General features: G+C 53.7%; 1 protein-coding gene across 1 annotated transcript; it reads right to left on the bottom strand.

Moving 5' to 3' along the window:
* Positions 1–239: 239 nt before the first annotated feature.
* TNFRSF1A (TNF receptor superfamily member 1A) lies at positions 240–14808 on the bottom strand. Its single transcript, XM_023232460.1, has 10 exons — positions 14480–14808; positions 6075–6228; positions 5724–5852; positions 5354–5503; positions 5055–5133; positions 2332–2405; positions 2094–2207; positions 1762–1790; positions 1273–1561; positions 240–1112 (listed from the first exon to the last, which is right to left on the bottom strand). Exons 1-10 carry the CDS (start codon positions 14516–14518, stop codon positions 802–804), a joined length of 1368 nt encoding a protein of 455 aa, XP_023088228.1. The 5' UTR covers positions 14519–14808; the 3' UTR covers positions 240–801.
* Between the last annotated feature and the right edge of the window lie 697 nt (positions 14809–15505).

Consider the following 15505-nt stretch of genomic DNA (forward strand, 5'->3'; position numbering starts at 1 on the left):
GTGCACCTGTGTCCAGAGGCTGAGGTGGGAGGACCCCATGAGCCCAAGGGTAGGAGGTTGCAGTGAGCGCACTCCAGCTTGGGCAACAGATGAGAGTGAACGGAACAAGAACCTGCTACTCCTCTGTCAGTTGGTGTGATGGTGGTGGGCTACCTGGCCCTAGTGCAGGGCTTTTCCCATCTCACCCCTCAGGATCTGGGCCTCTGCCCCCGCCTCCCATCCTGACAAACCACTCTCTCTAAGAGCAGAGCTTTAATTTCAGAAGTTTTAGTGTATTTACAAAAGTCCACAGCTCCAGCCGAAGGCCCCATTGTTCCGTGCCCGCCCCTGCCTTGGGACAGTTCAGCTTGCTTTGTGCTTGTCCAGGCAGAGGGCATAGACCTGCCAAGTTTCTATTAGTGTAACATGATTGATTTTAAAAAACCAAAAAAAAAAAAAAACAAAAACAAACAAACAAACAAAAACTGCTTATGTACTGTGAAAAAGGCTCAGGGACCAACCAGGGGCCCCTGAGCAGCCTTGCTGGTGAGGACACCCAAAACGGGCATGAGGCATAGCGTCCCTCATCCTCGCAACCACCAACTCAGGCTCTTGAGCCCACGGCGCTCCTCTCTCCGCGCGCGCAGTGCTGTCAGCCGCGCGCATGCAGCTGAGAAAAGCTATGTACATCTAGAGGGTAGCACCAAGTAGGCGGCTGCTAGCCCCTGTTTGCCCCTCCAGGACCCCTCCTCTCCAGAAAAAAGTGGGGTTGGAAGGGGATCTTGCAGGACCGTCCTTAGAGCTGCCCGCAGGGGCGCAGCCTCATCTGAGAAGATTGGGCCCGGGCGGGAGGGCGGCGGGGCCGCACAGCGCCTCCTCGATGTCCTCCAGGCAGCCCAGCAGGTCCATGTCGCGGAGCACGCGGCCCAGCAGCTCCAGCGTGGCCTCGCGCCGCGGCGTGCGCCGCCTCCAGGTCGCCAGCATGCTGTATTGCGCCTCGCGCAGGCAGCGCCCGTTCTGCAGCTCCAGCCGATCGATCTCGTGGTCGCTCAGCCCTAGGCGGCGCACGAATTCCTTCCAGCGCAACGGGGGCACGTTCTCCACCACGGCGTACAGCGTCGCGGGGTCATCAGCTGCCAGGACGCAGGCCGGTGAGCCTCCGACAGCAACCCCAGGCCCCGCCCCGCATCCCGCGCCCTCCGCTTCTCCTGATCCCCTCTGGGAGGCAGCCCGCGCTCACCCGGCCCTCCCCCAGCCTCCTCCCCCCAGTCTCCAGCGGCAGGAGAAACTCACTGTCTAGGCTCTGTGGCTTGTGGGCGCTGTCCTCCCACTTCTGAAGAGGAGTGGGGATGGGGGCAGAGGCGAGGGCTGTCGCAAGAATGGGGTCAGCCCCCAGGTAGGGTGGTGCCATCTCTCTGTGGGAAGCCACGAAGTTGGCACAGTCACCAGGGGTATAGGTGGAGCTGGAGGTGAAGGTGGAACTGGGCATGGGACTGAAGCCCAGGGTCGGGGTGAAGCCTGGAGTGGGACTGAAATTTGGGGTTGGGGCCAGGGGCTTAGTAGTAGTTCCTTCAAGCTCCCCCTGAAAGAGAGAAGGTGGCGCAGCATTAGTGGGGAAGCAAAAACCAACCCCTGCCCTCTTTATTCTGGATAGGGGTTAGGACTTAGAGGGAATGAGGTGAGCCTCCGGGAGGTGAAGGATGATTCCAGGGGATCTGAGTATTAGGCAATTATGAGGAATGGTCAGGGACATCTGGGAGTAGCTCTCTGATTTCATCTCACCTCTTTTTCAGGTGTTGATTTCCCACAAACTGAGAAAAAAGAAAGAAAGCATCATAAATTTCACTTCCTCTCTCAGCCCTGGCACCCTAGACTCAGCTGGCAGTGGGGACTTGTGGTGACATGCCTCAGGGCCTATGTGGCCCCAGGGACGAGAGAGCTACTGATGCAGCTCGACCTCTCCCCAGCCATCCAGGGCCACCTTCTACCCAGAGTCCCCAGCAGTGTGAACTGAGGGGACATTCCTCACCTCCCTCCACATATGTCCATCGCACCCACCCACATCTTCCCCTCACCCCCACCAGCTCCATCTCCCTCCCAAAGGCCCCACTCACCAATGGAGTAGAGCTTGGACTTCCACCGTTGGTAGCGATACATTAAACCAATGAAGAGGAGGGATAAAAGGCAAAGACCAAAGAAGATGACCAGGGGCAACAGCACGGTGGTGCCTGGAGACAAAGCAGGCGTTGGTCAGAGGAGGGGGCAGAGGGGGGCCACAGGGATAGATGGATGGGTGGGGGCAAGGAGAGGGAGAGGGCAGGTGAGCACGGGCACCAGGTCACTTCTCCTCACCTGAGTCCTCAGTGCCCTTAACATTCTCAGTCTGGGGTAGGCACAACTTCGTGCACTCCAGGGTTTTCTTACAGCTAAAGGAAGAGACGGCACTGGTGAATAGAGGCCCTACCATTGGAGGAACACAGAAAAACAACAACACAGATTGTTGGACATCCTTTCTTTACAAATATTTTTGCTGTCTCTTGATATAATTTGTTTTGGGAACTGATGCAGAAGAATGAAACACAGTTAATCATAGAATCATTTAATTTTAGAATTGGCAGGGATCTTGAAAAGGCTGTGTAGAAAATGTGAAAAGCAGTCAGGGTCAGGGTGTAAATTCCAGTCCATTCCTTGGCTAGTAGCGTGAATCTAGGCAAGCCATTAACCCCGAAGCCTCAGTTTCCTCATCACCACAGGGATCACCCACCTCTCAGGACTGAGGATTAAGCAAAATGATTATGCCTCATTTAATAAGTGCTTGAGAAGGTAACTAGCTCGCTGTTATGGGATTGCTGTTTCATCACTGTTTTGCTGATAAGAATCCTTTGGCAAAGACAGGTTAAAGGGCTTTTTCTTAAATGACACTGCTGGTTACAACACCTGACTTCGGGGAGGGGGAGTCAAACATGCATATGAAAAATTTAAAAATACATGTTACTGGGGCAGCCAGAGAGCACGCTGTAGAACTAGCAGATCTTCCACACTGGGAGTTGTCACTGGACAGTGTGGAATGATGAGAACTCTATGGGGGTGGTGCTGGAAGGAACTTGAGAGAGTGAGTTCCCAGCAGGAAGCTGAAAGCAGGGAGAGGCACTTTAGCTCACCTCTCAAGCTCATGGTGAGAACCACATAGGATAGTATAAAAGTGCTTTCAGGAAGAAATGAAGCCAGGTGTGGTGGCTCACGGCTATAATCCCAGCACTTTGGGCGGCTGAAGCAGGTGGATAACCAGGAGTTTGAGACCAGCCTGACCAAACTGGTGAAACTCCATCTCTACTAAAAATACAAAAATTAGCCAGGCATGGTGGCATGTGCCTGTAATCCCAGCTACTTGGGAGGCTGAGGCAGGAGAGTCGCTTGAACCTGAGAGGCAGAGATTGCAGTGAGCCAAGGTTGTGCCACTGCATTCCAGCCTGGGCAACAGAGCAGGACTCTGTCTCAGAAAAAAAAAAAAAAAAAGATGAAGATGAATGGAAAATAAATAGCTTTGTGTCAGATGTGTTGTAGGTTTTGTTTGTTTGCTTGTTTTTGGTTCTCATAAATTCACCAAATGAATGTCATTATGCTTACTTTAAATATAAGAACGGTAAGGCCCAGGCCAGGCTTGGTGGCTCATGCCTGTAATCCTCGCACTTTGGGAGGCCGAGGCGGAGGATTGCTTGAGCCCAGGAGTCCAAGGCTAGCCTGGGCAACATCGTAGGACCTTGTCTCTCTACAAAAAGTAAAAAATTAGCTGGCTGTAGTGGTGTGTGCCTGTAGTCCCAGCTACTCAGGAGGCTAAGGCAAGAGGATGGCTTGAGCCCTGGAGGTAGAGGCTGAGCCATGGTTGTGCCACTGCACTCCAGCCTGGGTGACAGAATGAAACCCTGTCTCAGAAATAAATAAATAAATAAAAGTCAGGCTCAGAGACGTTAAGAAACTTGCCCAAGGTCACAGAGCCAATAAATGGCTATGCTGGGGTTCAAACCCTGAGAGCCTTCAGAGTTTATTCTTTGCAAGTGATGAGTGACAAGAACAGCCACTGTGGAGCCAGGAGTGAGGAGGCCTGGACAAAGAGACTAAGGGGGAAATACCATATTTCATCAAACCTAAGATGCCATCAAGAATAAAAGGCACTTTTTAACAAAAACTAGCCGGGCGAGGTGGCGGGTGCCTGTAGTCCCAGCTACTTGGGAGGCTGAGGTAGGAGAATGGCGTAAACCCAGGAGGCGGAGCTTGCAGTGAGCTGAGATCCAGCCACTGCACTCCAGCCGGGGTGACAGAGCGAGACTCCGTCTCAAAAAAAAAAAAAAAAAAAAAAAAAAAAGAATAAAAGGCACTTTTCTTTACATGACTACCCAGACACACACAAAGCTGCCAATTAAACCATGATGAATCATCAATTATAGGAAGTTTGATTTCAGAGCTGTCAGAGTGTATGTCCCAGAATCAATGCACTATTGTAGATCCTATGGCCCAGGAATCCACATATCTGAGTTGGCTACAAGTCCTTGGGGCATGATCTTCTATCCTCAAAGACTCCTTAAGATTTGAAGAGCAGGCCGGGCGCGGTGGCTCAAGCCTGTAATCCCAGCACTTTGGGAGGCCGAGACGGGCGGATCACAAGGTCAGGAGATCGAGACCATCCTGGCTAACACGGTGAAACCCCGTCTCTACTAAAAAATACAAAAAAACTAGCCAGGTGAGGTGGCGGGCGCCTGTAGTCCCAGCTACTCGGGAGGCTGAGGCAGGAGAATGGCGTGAACCCGGGAGGTGGAGTTTGCAGTGAGCTGAGATCCGGCCCCTGCACTCCAGCCTGGGCGAAAGAGCAAGACTCTGTCTCAAAAAAAAAAAAAAGATTTGAAGAGCAAGGGAAAGGACTGCCTGGTTTCTTAACGAAGTGTCTCCCACTCAGTCAGTAGGAGCCTGAGCACTCTGGGGCATCCTGGCATACGTTGTCCCACTAGTGGCTCCCACCAAAGTCACCCATTCCAATCCATGCCACCATCCAGTGCCCAGCAGCTCTGAGAGATACTCACTTACTACAGGAGACACACTCGTTTTCTCTTAGAAAGAACCCTGCATGGCAGGTGCACACAGTATTCTGTTTCTCCTGGCCTGTAGGGAGAAGTGCAGCACAGCTAAAGAAGGAGCACCCTGCACCCTCACCCCATAGGACAGAGGAAGTGATAAGGGACAGGGTGGGGGCGGCCAGAGAGGAGTTGGTCGTCAGACCCACAGACTATGGGAGGGGGAAGGAAAGGAAATGCCGCTACATGGGGAAGGGGCCAGCCCCTGGGGTGGGGAGAGGGCTTGGCGTCAGGAGAGCTGTACTCACAGGAGAGGTGCACGGTCCCATTGAGGCAGAGGCTGCAATTGAAGCACTGGAAAAGGTTTTCACTCCAATAATACCGGTACTGGTTCTTCCTGCAGCCACACACGGTGTCCCGGTCCACTGTGCAAGAAGAGATCTCCACCTGGCCCATTTCTGGTGAGGGGAGAAGATGGGGTATGAGTCCTGCATCCTCCTGTCCCTGCATCCCCTTCCTGATATTCCCCTGAGTGTGTGTCTGTCTCTGTAACACACACTCACATCCATGCAGTGTCCCACCAACACACACACCTTCCTGCCCACACCAACCAGCCTGCACACAGGCACGCACACACCGGTCAAGACCCGCCTGACTCTCCAGCCTGTGCACACTCACCCTTTCGGCATTTGGAGCAGCTGAGGCAGTGTCTGAGGTGGTTCTCTGAAGCGGTGAAGGAGCCGCTGTCACACTCCCTGCAGTCCGTATCCTGCCCCGGGCCTGGACAGTCATTGTACAAGTAGGTTCCTGTGAATGGAGCAGCAGAGTTAGGCTGCGGGTGAGAGTTCAAGGACGGAGCCCCATGCTAGGGACAACAGCCAGAGCCAATTCCCTGAAGTCTCTAGGAGAGGAGGGAGGGAGAAAATCCCAGTCCAGGAGAGGCAGCAAAGTTAGGGAAGAACATCTGGAAGAAGCAGAGGAAGCAGCACCCCAGACCTGAGGGCATTCACCGTTTCCACTTGCCCCTACCTTTGTGGCACTTGGTACAGCAAATGGAATTATTTTGAGGGTGGATATATTTTCCTTGAGGACACACGCTCTCTCTCTTCTCCCTGTCCCTGAGGTGAGGGACCAGTCCAATAACCCCTGAGGGGTATATTCCCACCAACAGCTCCAGGAGCACCTGGGGAAGAATCAGATAGAGGAGACACCATCAGGAGAGGGAGGGATGGGAAGCTTAGGGGCAGCAGATCTAAAACTTCCCCAGCTCTGGCCGGCGTGGTGGCTCAAGCCTGTAATCCCAGCACTTTGGGAGGCCAAGGCGGGCGGATCACGAGGTCAGGAGATCGAGACCACCCTGGCTAACACGGTGAAATCCCGTCTCTACTAAAAAATACAAAAAACTAGCCGGGCGAGGTGGCGGGTGCCTGTAGTCCCAGCTACTCAGGAGGCTGAGGCAGGAGAATGGTGTGAGCCCGGGAGGCGGAGCTTGCAGTGAGCTGAGATCCGGCCACTGCACTCTAGCCCGGGTGACAGAGCAAGACTCCGTCTCAATAAATAAATAAATAAATAAATAAATAAATAAATAAATAAATAAATAAAATAAAAATAAAAAACTAAAAAATAAAAAATAAAACTTCCCCAGCTCAAGTCCTTCCTTGTGAAACATTCTGCCCAGGCCAACCCACTCACCAAGGTTAGAGTTCTTCCTTGAATCTTAGACAGTTGGGATCATACAATCTGATGCTTAATTGTTCTCTAGTTGTCCTGTTTGTTCATTTTTGTTCCCTCAACTCAAAGCTAGTAGGCCCTAGACCTAAGCTGTAGTTTTTTTTTTTTTTTTTTTTTTTTTTTTGAGACAGGATCTTGCTCTGTTGTCCAGGTTGGAGTGCAGTGATACAATCACTGCAGCCTCTACCACCCACACTCAAGCAGTCCTCCCACCTTAGTCTCCTGAATAGCTGGGACTACAGGCGTGCACCACCATGCCCGGCTAATTTTTTTTTATTTTTAGTAGAGTCAGGGTCTCGTTATGTTGCTCAGGCTGGTCTCAAAATCCTGAGCTCAAGTGATCCTCCCACCTTGACTTCCCAAAGTGCTAGGATTACAGGCGCGAGTCCAGCCCCGTATTTTATCCTTACTGTGAAATCCCCCACAGCAGCTAACAGTGCTGGACACAGGGCAGATGTTGAAAGGATGTGTTTTTGATTGGGAATTGGCAGGTTACTTCAGTGATGGCCCTTTCTTCCAACAAGCAGCCCTAAAGATGGGGGTGTTGTTTCTCCATCTGGGTGCTGGGGATTGCTTTGTGAACATTCACAGAGGTAAACAATGAGGATCTGTGCACATCGCGGGAGTATTTCTTAAAAAGTCAGCTGGTGCGCAGTGGCTCAAGCCTGTAATCCCAGCACTTTGGGAGGCCGAGGCGGGCGGATCACGAGGTCAGGAGATTGAGACCATCCTGGCTAACATGGTGAAACCCCGTCTCTACTAAAAAATACAAAAAACTAGCTGGGCGAGGTGGCGGGTGCCTATAGTCCTAGCTACTCGGGAGGCTGAGGCAGGAGAATGGCGTGAACCCGGGAGGCGGAGCTTGCAGTGAGCTGAGATCCGGCCACTACACTCCAGCCCGGGCGACAGAGCCAGACTCCGTCTCAAAAAAAAAAAAAAAAAAAAAGTCAGCTGGTGGTGGGGGCGAGTGATGTTCCTGTGGGCACCACTCCTGAGGAGTGGGCAGAAGCAGAAGGAAGTTTCTTTACATGCTTGTATCAAACCTTACTCTGCCTCCTGCCCTTACATTCCCTGGCCCATCCCCTCCACCTCAAAATTTACACAGACACCCAGGGTTGGCAATGACAAATGGGGAGGAGAGTAAAAGGGAAAGGTTGGGGATCCCACATGGGTAGACGGGGGACAAAGTGGAGCTGGGGGGAGGAGTGGGCAAAGGTGTGCAGGACACTCAAAGAGCGCTGGCCAAGGCTAGTGACTCAACTTGGATGACTGTCAGGTGAGAGCTGAGGGCGTGCTGGGGAGTCCTGGAGTCCCCTGCACGCCATGGTATTCTGGAAGGTATGCTTTGCAGTCTCAGGCCAACCCCACAGCAGCTAAACGGCTTGTCCTGTTCTGGCATCAGTGCCAGGAAAGCAAAGCCAGGAGTGAATATTTAGCTCCAACTTGGACTTTGATCTCTGCCAGCCTCATTTCTGGTTTTCCCTGGGTTTCGTTTTTTTTTTTTTTTTTTTTTCTCTACGATAAGAGACACTTTGTGTAAAGATAAGAGGGTGTCCTCAACGTCTGTTAAACACTGAGGAGCAACTGACTCACCAGATCACAGAAACCCTAGGGCAGGGAAGGAGGGCCAGGCAGCCCACAGCCACCCAGCCTCACCAACTCCACATTTCGGAGCAGGAGGCCAGTCACACCCTGAGTCAGCCACTGGGAGATGCTGCAGCTGTAGCTGCACAGGCCCGGAAGTTCAAGCCTCAGCCGCAAACATGGGAAGTCACACACAGAAACACAACAGCAGCCCCCGCAGGCGGAGGTGTGCGCCCCTGCTCAGAGGACAACCTTCCCCAGCCCACACCAGCCAACGCCGTGCCACCTCCCCTGAGAACAGGACTGGGGCTTCCAGGGCAACAGGAACGGTTTGGGGCGGTGATGGGAAGAACTTCCCAATCCTGAAAGTGTGGTTCCTTTCCCTGAAGAAGCTACGGGAGCACATAAGGTCACTGGCACTTTGAATCCCATCCAGGGGGCTTGAGGCAGAGATAGAGTCATGACGAAGAACTGGGGGACGCCAGCCCCAGAGAGAGCCTTAAAGGGAGCTTTTCAGGGACCTCTGGCCAGTGGGGGATGAGCCTCCCTGGGGGGAGGGAGGGAGCGATGCTTTCTCAGGCCACATGTTCCCTTCTCTTTCCAGCACTCTGGGGGTTAAGTCAAATCCGGGAAAGGGAAATATTTTCCCAGCAACTCCGCCCCAGTGACTCAGGCCAGAGGGAGGGAGATCGAGGGAGGGGAGAGGGAACTAGCAGCTTCCCCAGCTCCTCAAGGGTCATGAGTCAGCAGAAAGGCAGAAGGCACCAGCCTGCAAGAGGGACTCCATCTAATCCCTTCTTCCTATGGCCCAGTCCCTCCTTCCCATCCCCACTCAACCCCCTTTCAACCCCTCCCCTTTCCAAAAGCCAGGCCACAGACCCTTGTCCCACTTGGCCCTCGTGTTCCGGGAAATGCCTCCCTCTCCCCATTCCATCCCAAAGGGAAGTCTCCCTCGACCCTGGCTTCCGCCCATCAGGTCTGTGCCCTCCCCTCCCTGAAGGCCACTTGGCTCCTCCTAGCCCCTCAGCATCCTTCAGCTGAGGCCCCGCCCCAGCTCCTCCTCCCAGTTCAACAAGTCTCCAACAGCTAAACCCGTTCCGTGAGCTCTCACTCCAGCCCCCAGCACTCCCCAGTCCCAGCAGGAAGCAAGCCAAGGCTGCCCTCCCACCCTAGGTTCACCGCATTCCCACAGCCTGGCTGGTTCTGGCCAGCTGTGTTGGGTTTGGGGGCCTCCCTGGGGTCCCCAGACAATCCTTAGGAAATAAGGCCAGTTCTGAGTCTCCACAGCCCCTCCCCAAGCCCACTGGCAGCACAGGAAAGGCTCCAGAGCCCTGAACACCCACTTCCAGGAACGAGGGAGCAGGTAAGAAGGGATGCCAGATGGAAGAACCAGCCCTGCTTCCCAGGCTTCCCCTGGCCCCCAGAATGCTCCGGGTCAACCCTCTCTGACCCCTAGGAGCCAGGGCCCTCAGACTGGCCCCAGTGAGCCCAGTCCTCAGCAGTTGCATGAGTGAAGCAAAACAGCAGAAACAGGAGGTGAGCTCTTTAGGCCCAGACTCCAGCCTGGAGCAGAAGGGCAGGAAGCTGGGGTGCCTGTGGAGAGACAGTTGAGGGGGTGGCCCAACACCCCTCCAACTCCCCCACAATTTCCGCCAGAGAAGGCTTTAAAGTGTGACTTCCTGTGCTGGGGCTGCAGAGTGGGGAGGCGAAGCTGAGATCGGCCTTGTGGTCTGACCCTGATCCAGCCACCTTGCAGGGACCCAATCAGTCTTCCTTTCCCCGTCATTCATGTGTCTGTTCATTTAATGTCAAGATGTTGGGGGAGGTCATGGTAGCTTCTCCTCCAAGGGCCCAGCTGAGATCCCTCATTCATGTGTCTGTTCATTTAATGTCAAGATGTTGGGGGAGGTCATGGCAGCTTCTCCTCCAAGGGCCCAGCTGAGATCCCATCTCCCTCCCATGAAGCCTCCATTGATGGTATCTGTTTCCTCCACCCCAGGTCCTGAGACCCACAGCCCCTGTGGGCTCAGCTCACGTGAACTGACCCTATCTACTTTTGGCTCTTATCATAATATGGTTATGTTGGTTGACAGATAGGATCTCCTCAAAGTGACCACGAACCTTGTAAGATGACAGATCAAATAATGTGTTGGTCAGAAAGTGTCTTATCCTCCCCTGGTGTCCTCTCAGCAACCAGAACCAGGCCTCCAGACTGGGAGCAGATAAATACAGATCAACTGATCGATCTAATGACACATCTGTCTTCCACTCTGGTGGAAGCCAGTGATTCCCAAAGAGGGAGATAAGGAGACAGCACCCCTGGTAGGAATAGATTTATCTCCAGGAGAGAGTTTTCAGACCATCTCCCCACCTCCCCACACACAAGCACACACACCCTTACTGAAGAGTCATGTGCTCCTCTCCTGAGAACCACTGATGAGTGAACACAGTGCGTCCGAATGATACAAAAGCAGAAAGAAGTTGGAGCACCTCTCCTCTAGCTTGGTAGGTGCACCCTTCCACACGACCATTCCCCTGGCCCTTAACATGCCCCAAACGGAATTCATCCATCTCCTCACCTAGACGAATGTCACACCATCGACTTCCCGGATGAACGTTGAGACCCTGCCACGCTCCCTCCCCAGGGCCCTGTCCCTATCCCTGCTGCCATCCCATGTGTCAGTTCCTCTTGTAAGGCCTCCCTCTGTGATCTCTCAGCCCTCTCTGCATCCCTGGGTTGCCTCACACCCGGGTTATTGCAGTTGTCTTCTAGCCTCTCTTCTGCTCATCCGACACACTTTTTTATCTTCATTCCGGCTTTAACTGGCACGCACAAGTGTGTGAACCTTCCTCACCATCTCCGGAGCCTGGCTCCAAATATTCCCACGGTCATGGAAATGATCTGAATGGGCACCTCCAGGGATGCCTCACTTCTCTTTTTTTTTTAAACAGGGTCTCACTCTGTCGCCCAGGGTGAAGTGCAGTGGCACACTCAGCTCACTGCAACCTTCGCCACCAGGATGGAATGTAGTGGTGTGGTCAGGGCTCACTACAACCTCCACCTCCTGGGCCCAAGCGATTCTCCTGAGCTCAGTCTCCCGAATGCTGCGATGACAAGCACGCCCCACCATGCCCCGCTAATCATCGTATTTTTTGTACAGACAGGGTTTTACTGTGTTGCCCAGGCTAGTCTCGAACTCCCGGACTCAGGCAATCCACACGCCTCGGCCTCCTGAAGTGCTGGAATTACAGGCATGAGCCACGGCACCCATCTGAGATGCCTCACCTCACTTCTAATCACAGTCCAGGCACAGAGTGTGCCCTAGAACAGCTTCTGAATAAACGAATGAATGAATTCCTCCACCTGGGACCATATTCAACACTCTTCCTCCATCCTTTCCCCCACTCCCTCTAATTTTCCCATTCATATTTCTTAGTGTTTCTCAACACGGTCTTTCCACTCCCACCAAGGTGTCTGACTTCCTGCCACCCTGCCCATCAACACAAAATCCCATCTCTCCTTTCCTCTCCCCTTCCTCACATCAGTGTCCGATTCTGCCTGCCTCCTTTATAGCTACCCTGACAGGCAGTGACTTCAGATGTCAGCTCCACATCCACTTTTCTATGAGGCTTTCCCTCCCCCATCCCATCTGACCCATCTCTTGTTCCTTAATTCATTCAGCAAATAGTTAAGGAGTACAGTTTATGTGACAGGTCCTGTATGGGTGCTAGGGATGCTGAGGTGGATAATACACAGCTCGTGCTCTCAAGAACTCTCACTGGAGTCAAAGACAGTCAGTTGTTGGCACTGACATCTATACAGGGAGTGCTGCAGTTGCACGGCGAAGGACACTGAAGCAGCGTGGGGAAGCTCCTGGATTTTCTGGAGCTGGGCGCAGGAGCTGAGACCTGCTAAACAAGGCAAGGCAGTGGACTAAGGCTCATCTCCTTCCCCAGTTCTTTCTCCTCCCATTGGTGCTCCAGGACACCACATCACCATGCATTTGTGGATATTTTCCTCCGGATTGCTCTGAAATCATTTTTCACTGTAAGCCATCTTGGTTCCTAGGCTGTAAGCTCTTTGAGAGCAGCAAAATCCTGTTTGCTTGGCCACCATCTCTCCTGTATCATTCTTCCCTACTGCCCTGCCTCACCTCACCTCACTGCCTCACCTCACCGCTCCCCGCCCCCACCTCCACCCCCCCACACAGTGAGCTTTGCATTGCCCATTGAATGGTGAGAAATTCAGAAGGATGTTACACTCCCTTTGTTTCCCTTTCCCCCAGCTCCAGGCCAGGCTTCTGTCTCTTAGGAGGTGTAATCCCACCTGGGCTAAAGCACCCCAGGACCCAGGCACTTCCCTTTACCTGTTCAGGCTACATTTACCCTCTGTTTTCCAAACACAGGTAGCCACCCAGTAATTACTACTAATCACAGCAATATAAAAACTTTATTGAGTGCTTTCTATTTGCTACAACCTGTTCCCCTGATGGACTGTCAAAGCTATGGGCAGGGATTTTGTTCTCTGCTGTAATCCCAGCACCTATCACAGTGTCTAGCCCAGAGTGCACACTTAATAAATCAAAGGAACACTTAACATGTATCAGTCTACTCAATCTTCAAAACAACAGTATGAAGTCATGACTATGACCCCCGTTGTGGAGATAAACAAAGGCATGAAAGGTTAGGTTATAGAAGCTGCTCCTGTTCGTGCAGCAGGTGCGTGAGGGAGCCAGGGCCACCCCCAAACAGAAAACAGAAGCAGGATGTCAGGGCAGCTGGCTGGTGGGGAGACCGTGGGGGGAAGGACAGTGGGAGGAAGGGAAGAGGGAGTGGGACTAAGGAGGAGGGAGAAGGAGAAGAGTGAGACCCTGACAAGAGACGTGCTGCTTGGGGACCTGAGGCTGGCAATGTGGGACCAGAGCGGAGCAGAAAGGAGGGAAGGAGGACTAGCGAGAAAAGATTTCAAAAAAAGAGGCTCTGAGAAGTCTGAGGAGAGTCTGGGGAGATTGTTGGAAAGAAAGGTATGGTGGGAGAGGAAAAGTATAAGGCACTAAAGAGAGGGGAGGTAGGCGCAGCCTTCAGAGGCCGGGCAGGGCAGGGCCACAACAGGACAGGGAAAATCTGCCCAACTAGATGGGCCCAGAGCATCTGAACGGGATGATTCCCGGGACAAGACATGGAGGGCAATCGAGGATACATTGAAACAAGGCTGAGGCCAGAGAAAGGGACATTTTCCAGTGACGAAAACAACTTTCTACCAACTTCCCCAAACTGAACTGTAGAATAAGAAACCAAGGGATTGTTGTTTAGCTCTGTGGGAAGCGGTGGGGAGGGGAAGCTGGAGGACAGGCCCAGTGACACTGACCAGGTGGGGATAGGGCTAGCGCCCTGGGAAGGCTCAGTCCCACAGAGGCCACCTGCCTAGCAGCAGGCAGAAGGGTAAAGAATGTCCCCAGGTGAGAGATCGGGGCTTGGCCAGGGTACTAGGGACGCTGTCCACTGGGTTGCCCTGCCCCCTCCAGTGTCCCAGCCCATTCTCAAATACCTCCCACCACGGGCATCCCAAACCCACCACACCACCCCATCCCCACTCCTCAACTCACTCCCCCACTTCACCAGCCGCCAAACTCCCGCCCTACAGGGTGTGCTTTGCCAGGTTCCACAGGCAGCCTTGCCTCCCCACGGCCCAACACACTCCAGGCCAGCCAGCTGACTGGAGGGACAGAATTCAGAACCGTGTGGACTCTCAGCGCGCTAACCTTCCTACTCCCATTCCTTTCCTCTCCCCGCCAAATCTGCCCCACCCTGGGCCTATCACCTGCCCACATTCCCTTGGCCCTCGCAAACTTCCACGGCTGTCAGGGCTCAGGGCTTCCTTCTACTCTCTCCCTTTCAAACTTCTCCCATTCCCCTGCCTCAGCGCAGCCCCTACTCCAAGCGGTGGATGCATGGGGAACCCCACACTGGCAGTGGCTGAGGTTAGGACCTGCAGGCCCGAGGCCGGCGCCAGGACCAGGCCCGGGCAGGAGAGGCTCGGCCCCCTCCCGGAGAGGGCCCACGCCGGCCAGGCGGTGCCTCGCCCACCAGCCCACGCTTCCCTTTGTCCCTGGTCTCACCAGTGGCAGCAGCAGGTCAGGCACGGTGGAGAGGCCCATGCCAGACAGCTATGGCCTCTCACTCCCCCATTTGGGCTCAGGACTGTGTGGCAGTGGCAGTGCTGGCGGCTTCCCGGGACTCGGTCTGTCCAGGACGTCCCAAGTGCCTTGGGGTGACAGTTGAGGGTTGAGACTCGGGCATAGAGACCACGGCCTGATCTTGAACCCCAAAGGCCAGAACTGGAGCCTGAGTCCAGAGAATTCTGAGAAAATTAAAGCAGAGAGGAGGAGAGAGGAGCTGGGAGGGGAAGAGGGAGGCGGTGTTGCAACAGCGGGACAGGAAGAGCTGGAGGAGGAGGCCAGAGGAGGCGGGAGGAGGAGGCCCCAGGTTCTTTAACTCTTTGTAGTCCAGTCAGCAGCACAGGAGTCCCAGATCTGGCTGCCTTGCACCCCCAACCCACCAATCCGACCACTCCCAGCCAAACACAAAGGGGCAATAAGCCCCTTCCCCGCATCACTAGCCTTTCCCAAATGGAACACAGCAGTGAAAAGACCCAGAGTTTGGGCGTCAAACTCTCTGGGTTCCAGTTCAGAATGCTTAGCTTCCTAGCTGGGTGGTCTCGGACACATAACTGAACCTCTCTGGGTCTGTTTTCCAGTTCGCAGAGTGGAGATAATCTGTCTCCTGGGGTTCCTGCAAGGATTTGTTCAGACAGGAGAGAGAGGGGTAAGTGTCTGACACAGGATAGGTACTCCATGTCCCTTAGTAATCCCGCCCTTTACTCCAGAGTTCTTCTCCAGCCTCCTAGTCTCCCTCTTTCTTGGGAATTTACCGATCCAATCCAAACCTCAAAGTCAGTCCTAACCCTCGTTTTCTGCCCTGACTGGGTCCCTGCTACTTCTCACCCCAGGTCTCATCCAGTCGCTGCCTGGCCAGGTCCCCCCACCCTGCCCCACTGTTGATCCTGGCTCTGCCACCAATCATGGGACATCAGGCAACTCCTCTCCTAAGCCTCTGTTGGTTCCTCATTTATTAAATAGGGGTAA

The sequence above is a fragment of the Piliocolobus tephrosceles genome, chromosome 10 (genome assembly GCF_002776525.5).
Source record: "Piliocolobus tephrosceles isolate RC106 chromosome 10, ASM277652v3, whole genome shotgun sequence".
In the NCBI taxonomy this organism is placed as follows: domain Eukaryota; kingdom Metazoa; phylum Chordata; class Mammalia; order Primates; family Cercopithecidae; genus Piliocolobus; species Piliocolobus tephrosceles.

Excerpts from the sequence above, each read along its gene's own strand:
- TNFRSF1A (XM_023232460.1), bottom strand. The coding sequence starts at position 14,518 with ATGGGCCTCTCCACCGTGCCTGACCTGCTGCTGCCACTG. Across the intron at positions 6,229-14,479 it reads CTGACCTGCTGCTGCCACTG|GTGCTCCTGGAGCTGTTGGT; the intron begins GTGAGACCAGGG and ends ATTCTTCCCCAG. Across the intron at positions 2,406-5,054 it reads GAGTGTGTCTCCTGTAGTAA|CTGTAAGAAAACCCTGGAGT; the intron begins GTGAGTATCTCT and ends CTCTTCCTTTAG.